The sequence below is a fragment of the Lygodium microphyllum genome, chromosome 3 (genome assembly GCF_053477565.2).
Source record: "Lygodium microphyllum isolate KBCC chromosome 3, Lygodium_microphyllum_v1.1.10, whole genome shotgun sequence".
Classification (NCBI taxonomy): domain Eukaryota; kingdom Viridiplantae; phylum Streptophyta; class Polypodiopsida; order Schizaeales; family Lygodiaceae; genus Lygodium; species Lygodium microphyllum.
The window spans coordinates 174,631,279-174,639,865 of NC_141137.1; the positions used below are offsets into that span (position 1 = coordinate 174,631,279).

Below are 8,587 nucleotides of genomic sequence, written 5' to 3' on the forward strand. Positions count from 1 at the left end.
AAGTTTGATACATTCATGCAGTCCCAAGGCTTTCATAGAAGTCAAGTGGATCATTGCTTGTACACCAAGAAGGCAGCAGATGGCAGCCTGATTGTCTTAGTTTTGTGTGTTGATGACATGCTGATTGCTAGGAGGGATACTCATGCCTTGGATTCATTGAAGCAAAGTCTTCATGGCAGCTTTGACACGAAGGATCTGGGTGATGCAAATGACATTCTTGGTATGCGAATACTGAGAGATAGATCTAAAGGCTTACTCTATCTATCTCAGCAGGAGTATATTTCCAAAGTTTTGCAGCGTTTCAATATGGAGGGAGGGAAAACAATTGGGGTTCCATTGCCTCTATATGCGAAATTCAGTGCAGAGGACAACCCTACATTTGATGATGAGAAGGTTGAAATAGCCAAGATACCATATGCTTCAGTTGTTGGCAGTTTGATGTATGCTATGGATGCTACACGTCCTGACATTGCTTTTGCAGTGGGAGTGGTTAGGAGATATATGGCAACCCTTGGCAAAGAAGCATTGGGATGCAGTGAAAGGTATTATGAGATACCTCAAAGGCACAAAGGAGTTGTGCATCTGCTTTGGAAAGCAGAAGGTATCTGTTGTTGGCTTTATGGTTGCAGACTATGTTGGTCAATGCGGACTGCAGGAAGTCCACTTCTGGGGTATGTGTTTACTTTTACAGGAGGAGCGGTCTCTTGGATCTCCAGGCTATAAAAGTGTGTTGCATTGTCTACTACAGAGGCAGAGTATGTAGCTGCCATTGAGGCATGCAGGGAGGCTTTATGGCTTTCACATCTGGTGGGAGAGCTTGGCATCACAGAGTTATCTGTTCTCCATTGTGATACTCAAAGTGCTATCATATTAGCACTAAATCATGTCTTTCATGCAAAGACAAAGCATGTATAGGTGAAGTATCACTTCATTAGAGATTTACTTGAGAGTAAGAGCATTGAGCTTGTCAAAGTACATATAGATGATAATCCTGCAGACCTTCTCACGAAGGGTCTTCCAGCATAGCGGTTTGCTTATTGTAGACAGATGATGGGAGTTGGATAGATATATTTATTTCAGCTTTGTACATACTTAGACTTAGCTGATTCTTTTCTCCTCTTAAGACACATTGCCTGTAGATGGAAGGTTGTTGGAAATAAAGGGCCATCGTGCCTTTTATATGTGCATAGGTGTGAACATACCCTTAGCACATTGTACTTTCATACATATATCTATCTAAAACCTAAAGTGGTACTCTTGTCATTGTACCGAAAAACGTGTTCACTCTCTATTATGCTCACTCGTACTCTCTCTGTCTTTGTCTCTCTCTCTCTCTCTCTCTCTCGGAGCGTAAGGTCTGTCTACCTCTATCTCTGTGCCTAATCGATTCCTTCAAATCATCCATACCAATAGGAAAAGAGGAATCATCATTAACAGAATCTAAAATGGTAGACATACCCTGCATTGGAGAGAATAAATACGAAGGCAATGGAGTGTACTCTATGTTGGTTTCCACTTGCGGATGGCCAGTCCTAAGTGGGTATTTTTCCCTTCTTGCATGGTTAGTAGATCGGTGTACCGAATTTAAAGGGGAAATTTAGACTTACCTTCTATTTGCTGTTGTGCTCTATGCATCAAAATGAGATTGTACTCAGCTGTAGTGATCTTGTAAGATCTTGGAACTCCATGGTAGTCCAATGTTTGTCCGGCCATGTTGGGAGCTTGTGAAACAAGCAGTGAGACCCACTTTGACTTGTTCCTCGATGGATTTAGCTCGGTTGTGAGAAGTAGTACGGAAATAGTGTGTTTGAAGTCATTTGCCCTTCTGTTGTTCTTGCTTCTTGTGTAGAGCTTTCAAATCAAGACCTAGGTTTCTCTCATAGAACTCGGCTCTGATACTATGTGAAGAAAATACCCTAACACAAAAACACAAATAATACCGTACGACAAATCAAAGATTGATAGAGAAACACAGTTAGGGTTAGTGTAACTTAGAGATAATGAACACAGAGAATGAATGAAGTGATATGATTACTGAATAGACAATGCTCATGTAGTAAACACACCATGCAGTGAATGAATATTGAACCTCGAATCCCTATATCTCAAGGATCAAAGCAGGGGTAATGAGCTGGAGAGTGTGTCGTACTCCGAACGGATCCCCAATCGCAGCAAGGCAGCCTCCGAGTGTCAAACATTAGTAAACGCAGCTTGTGTGTGGTTGGACTTGATGCAGATGGTAGTCTAGAGAGAGAGTGTGTTGTAAACGTAGGCTGAGAAGAGAGAAAAAGTGCAATCATAGGTTGAGATGATGATGGTGACAGTTGGAGGAGAGAGAAAATTGCAAAATGCAGCAATGAGGAAAGAGAAAACAGTAACGATAGTTGAGAGGAGAGAGAAAATTGGCAGGGTGGCAGCTGGGGCTTGCAAACACAGCAATATGCTAACGTAGTAGGGTGTACGACAATTGGAAGGGTGGACATTAGGAGTTGCCTGGCTGGAAACAACAGCAAAATGATGATGGAGGGCTGGAAATAGGCGCTAGATGAGTGAAGACTAGAATGGACAGCTTGGACTACGATGTCCTCCATGAACGGGGTGGGGCAGCAAGCTGAAAATTCTTGAAATTTGCAAAAGCGAGATTAATATTAAATGGAGGGCTGCATACCTATTTATAGAAAGTTTAGGCTCTCCCAAGTGGGTTTTTGCTTATGGGATATAGACACTCTTTGGGAAGGCAATTCTTTTAAATAAACAAGGTTTTTTCCTTAATTAAGCATGTTTTGGGGCTGTTTAAGTGAAGCTAATGCATTTTTAGCTCAACATTGAGCCCTATGCATAAGGATAAGCTTGTACTCTGAGCAGCTGAAATCTCGTATGGTTGGTGGATTCCCATGGTAGTTTGAAGTCTCTCTAGCCATGCTAGATCTATTAGAGGCAAGTTGGGAGGCCCACTCTTGTTGGCTTTTGGACATGTTTGGTTGTGGAGACTAAGGTGGTGTGGAAATGCTCAAAGTTATTTGACCCTTTTGTTGTTCTTGCTTTTGCAGATGAGCTTTCTGATTAAAGATCTAGGTATCTCAAACAGAAGTTGGCTTTGATACCTTGTGAACAAATGCTCTAAACGTAGAAAACACAAAACCAATCATATGACAAAGTACAAACTGATAAATACAGAAGACAATTAGGGTTAGGGTAACTTAGAGACAATGAACATAATCAATAATGAAGTGAGTGAATACTGAATATACAATGCTCCAGCAGCAAACACACTATGCAGTGAATATTGAACCTCGAACTCTCGTATCTTTGGAATCAAGGTAGAGATTACGAGTTGGAGAGTATATTGTACTCCAAAGGGGTCTCGAAACGCAACAAGGTAGCTTCCATGTATTGAACGACATAAAATATATCTAGAGAGGTTGGATCTAATGCAAACAGGTACTAAGGAGAGAGAAAGATAAAAAACGTAGTTACTTGAGGAGAGAGAGAAAGTGGGTGATAGCTAGAAACAAAAGACGATTGTGTGAGAAGTGTAGGCGATAGTTGGAGGAGAGTGAAACTTAGTAAACATAGAAATTGGATGATGGCTACAACTCTAGATGATGACATCAATAGCAAACACAAGGTGTAGATTGCAAGCAACAACTCCAAGATGTAAGTGACAGCTCATAAGTGGAGTCAGAGATTGGAATCAGGTGCTAGATGGTAGCTGACAACAATAGGAAGCTCTAACAACGATGTCCTCCGTGAATGGGGTGTCGGCAGCAGAGATATGGCTCGTGAAACCTATAAAAACAAGATTGAGGGAGAGTGGTAGGTTGCATGCCTATTTATAGAAAGTTTGGGGTACTTAAATTAGGGTTTAGCTTATGGGACACAACAACTCCCGAGGATCCTTGACATGTGTAATGTAGGTGTCCATAGAGTCACTCTCTGTTGTGTGCTCCATCTCAAGCTGCTTTTACACAAGCCTCATTGTACACCTGATACAACGAAATAAGCTATAATTGGTCTCAATGTTAGTGGATTTGGGGAAATTTCACGAAATCCCCAAATTTAATTGGTGAAATTTGGTGAAATTGGAGCTCAAATGTGAAAAGCCCCAAATTTTGGTGCAAGAATGAGCAATTTCTGAGTACTGAGTTCAAACGGCTGAAGCAATCGGTGCAATTGATGCCTAGAAAGCAATAGGTGCATTGTGAGCAGCAGACGCCGAGTTCACGACTCAATGGCAGTTGAGCCGGCAGCAGGCTGGAAATAGGTATGCCTCTAATACCATTGCTGTTGAACATGCATGCGCACACACACACGCACACACTCTCTCTCTCTCTCTCATAGTGAGCAAGTGAATAACAAGAGATGAGTGTTGGAAGGTCACATCCACCATGTAAGAATCAATGAAAGTACAATCTCTAATGTACCACACCCATTGACGGGTGCTCACACAAGCAAAAAACCCTTCTCTAGCTAGAAGGTAAAAAGTGCCTGTGAGGTAAGGGAGCATTCACACCAGAACTTAGGAGGAAAACGATAAGTGTAGCAGATTGCTCCCTTCATCACCAGTTTGTTTGTTGCTGTTCATGGCTATCATCTTCTGCTTTTTGCAGCATTGAAACTTCTTTCATTGCCATAATCTGATGTTGCTAATGTTGCTACTCTTTCAGAGAACTACCATCATTGCATGTTCACTCACGGAGGAGAGCTGTCTGTATTTTGAGCCTTGATGGACTGCTACTACTGTGTTTGGAATGCATCTCGGGTATAGCACACTCTTGGAGCTGTTTCCGGTGTGTCTGTCTCCTACATCAGCTCACTTGTAGGCCCCTTTGTAGCATTCTCATTTCTATATACTCTTTGAAGGGAAAACAATCATCAAATAGTGTTATTGTATGTTGTACACTATGTTTCTCTTGGTTTGCCCTATCATTTCTTTATAGAGGGGTAGGACCAATGCTGCATGGGTGGTGGCATAGGTGTGGTCACTTGCATGGTATGATGGCCATGGCCATGGCCATGCCACATGAGTTGGCACAAGAAATGGCATTAATGAAATCTAAAGATGTTGAACATTTAAAAGGGCCAGTTTAGAGTGATTGACCCTAGCAAAGATGTTTAGCAGCAGACGTATGGATTGGATTGTTGACACTTTTTTTTTGCTGTATGCATACTACGATTGAAGACCAGCTCTAATGTTTGTTCCTTGCTATTATCAAAAATTAAGTCTCCATCTCCATGATTAACTGCACTGTGATTTTTCCGGTGGCAGAGCGTACTTACTCGAGTGTCAGGTAGTTAAGTTGGTCAACTATCCCAGAGGCTTGGGCACTTATTTGGTTACACTGTTGTACTGCAGGAAGACTCTGGTACTTCTGCCATCCCCTTTTCAACACTGGAATTTTGGGAAATTTTATCTGCCATGGGCAGCCTTCTGTTTTGCATCCATGGGCAATGGTGTGAACTTAACAGATGGTTTAGATGGACTAGCAGCAGGAACGGCAGCTGCAGCCTTCCTTGGCATGACCTTGGCTGTAATGCCCATCTATCCAGGTACAGTTCAAAAATTAAGCTGTAAGTTACAGTAGGTGCTTGCTAGTTGCAATATCAATTTAGACTTTTACAATTTACAATGTAAAGTGTTGTTCTTGAGCTTTCTTTTCACAATTTAAGTGTTTGAGTGTGGCTGTCACCTTTGGGACCTGTTTGGGGTTGTCTAAAGTTCTCTTGTTTTGGGTTTTTTCTTGAAGAATCTTTGTTAGTTAGGATAAATCAATCACAGCAACAAGGATTCATCATCCTTCTTAGAATGAGGCTTTACAACGCAAATCTGTTGTCTCAGAATTTTGGGAACCGTGTTATATCAGGATGATGTGAATATGCAATAATTTTGTCCACACTTTACAAGGGAGTTCCTTGAATTCTGAGACAAGGAAGGTTGTTAAGTTATCCTCTACGTACTATGGTCTGTACAAAATCCTAAAAAGGTTCAGCAGGGAAAATGAATTTTCCTTGTAATGCAAAGGTTCATTTACTACTTAAGCTAACTGGGCTCAAAAGGATGCTGGGAGTCATCAAAGTGCCTCGGTATTTGCTTCAATTTCAACTAGAAATAAAAAACTCATTTTATTGTCCATCCCTTGCAGCTGTTGGGATCTTTGGTGTTTCTATGGCTGGAGCCTGTATTGGTTTTCTAGTGCACAACCGTTACAAGGCAGCAGTGTTTATGGGGGATACTGGCTCTTTGGCGTTGGGGGGAGCCCTTGCGGCTATGGCTGTATGCACTGGCATGTTTTTGCCCCTGTTTATCTGCTCTGGAGTGTTCTTCCTGGAAACTGTCTCAGTGATAATTCAGGTTTGCCTTGACACTCAAAATTTCAAAATTTCACTCTTAAATCTGTTGCAGTTGCTGTTTTGTTTGGCAATGGGATCCGACAATTTTATAGTACTCCAATCACGAACAGGTCTCTTACCGGAGATACATGAAAAGAACCACAGGAGCTGGTCAGCGGTTCTTCAAAATGGCTCCTATACATCACCATTTTGAACTCTCAGGTGTAAGCGAGCCGACGATAGTAGCGACTGCTTATCTCATTTCATTCTGTCTGGCATTCATAGGTGGATATGTTGGTGTCAAAGCTTGTGCAGTCAGATAGGCATTGCTATTCTGCCTGGTTTGAGGGATTTGTTGGCTTCTAAAGATTAGCAAGTGAATATGTTAGGCTCCCAAAACCAGCTTGCAGTTTATGTAAAACATAGTACCAGCAGCATGTAGTCCAATTGCTGAACTAGCAGTGTGTAGTCCAATTGGTGAAATGGATGTGTGAGTTTGATGGCCTCTTTGGTTCAAGCCCTAGGGGCAACTCAAGGCTGGCCTACCCATATGGGGCACTGCATGATGCCCTAATCATACAAAAAACATATCATAAAAGAGCAGAAACGTAGTGATTGTTGGGGACATTACCATGAAGTTCAAGCTTGACCATCAAATAGATTTCAGACTTCAATAGGGATGTGGAAGAAGGCAGTGAGACAAGCAAGGAGTATTGATCTTGATTTGTTTTTCTTGTCTGTTAGTATGTGCTGGTTGTAGGGCTTGCTTGACTAGGCAGCAGAATGTGATGGGAGTGACATATTCAGAAGCCCAATGGGAAACTACATGGTCCACCTTTCCAATTCTCAAGTACTCATCGTCGCAATCGGCACTCTGTTATCAGTAGTACTTAAGAAATAAAATAAGGCATTGTATTTTCAATGGTGTGTGCCATAATCAACCTGACTAAAGATACATATGCATATACACACATGATCAATAGGACTTTCTAAAAACATCATACTCTCCTTGACGCAAAAAAGAATGTTTGTCGTGGATATGGTACGGTAGAGTTTTAGAAATGGAAGACACGTATCTAAATATTTCAATGCTTGTACTTATTCATATTTCACACAAAACCTCAAGCATTAATGCTACATGATTCAATTCTTGAAGTTTGAACATGTTACAATTTATAACCAACCATCACACAAAAAATAGTTATTAGAGATTTATCTGAAAACTTAAAACTTACAACTATGAAGTGACTTGTGATGTTGAGTGGTAAGTCTAAGACACAGAATAGTGCTAAGAAGACTTAAGATATACAATTTAATATTAATATCATGTAATTAGGAAGCTATTTGTATTTGTGGCTTTTCTTCATTGAATAAAGGAATATGAAATTTGAATTATGGTATTACAACTCATCTAGGTTGAGGACTCAAGGCGTCATTTGAGGATTTGTGTACCATTTTTTTATTCAAGGATTTTCTCATTGATTGAGAGAATTATAAAGTAACCTCTATCTCAATCTTTGATTTATGCTTTCCTTTAGCTTTGGCTTGGTTGCATGTGTGGATCTTGCTTTAGCTCTTCTTTGTGCATGAGGCACATGGATTGATGTGATAGCTCCTTCTAGAGTATGAAGTGGATTGTGCTTTTATGGTATTTCAAAGATGGCATGTATATTCATTATATTGTTTATTCATGTTTACTTGTGTAGGTAAACGAGATAGGCATGAGAGAAGCTATAACTAAAATAAAGTATAAGTTAATGTATGCAAGTAATCTAAGGTTAAATAAGTTAAAATTCATGTATGAAAACTTACAAGACAAAGCTATCTTTTTAAGAAGCGAAGTGTTACAATGATTGAAAAACTAAGCTATAACTAAAATAAAGTATGAGTTAATATATGCAAGTAATCTAAGGTTAAATAAGTTAAAATTCATGTGTGAAAACTTACAAGACAAAGCTATCTTTTTAAGAAGCAAAGTGTTACGATGATTAAAAAACTAAACTTTCAGTTGGATTGTTGTAAGCATGTTTTTCTTCTTAGGTTGGAAGAGGGTCTATATGCTTTAGTGTCTCATGTTGTAGCTTCTCTAGATAGAACATGAGCTGCAATCTTGTGAGGATGCAAATAATAAGGTGTTTTGTTTAAATTTAAGAGATTGAAGGTTGAACAAAATCAACATACTAGTAGGCAGTAGGTTGCATCAGATTGTCAAAAGTCACATATCAATGCACGAGTATAGCTCTTAGATGTTTTCAAT

The 8,587-nt window shown here is 40.1% G+C and overlaps 1 protein-coding gene across 1 annotated transcript in view; it reads left to right on the forward strand.

Moving 5' to 3' along the window:
• Positions 1 to 7,468, forward strand: part of TRANS11 (translocase 11) — a 33,905-nt gene extending 26,437 nt beyond the window's left edge. The window contains exons 5-7 of the mRNA XM_087675110.1: positions 5,357 to 5,550; positions 6,144 to 6,352; positions 6,462 to 7,468. Of these exons, the coding sequence (XP_087531236.1) occupies positions 5,357 to 5,550; positions 6,144 to 6,352; positions 6,462 to 6,653 (595 nt within the window). The 3' untranslated portion in view covers positions 6,654 to 7,468. The remainder of the gene's footprint in view (positions 1 to 5,356; positions 5,551 to 6,143; positions 6,353 to 6,461) is intronic.
• The last annotated feature ends 1,119 nt before the right edge of the window (positions 7,469 to 8,587 follow it).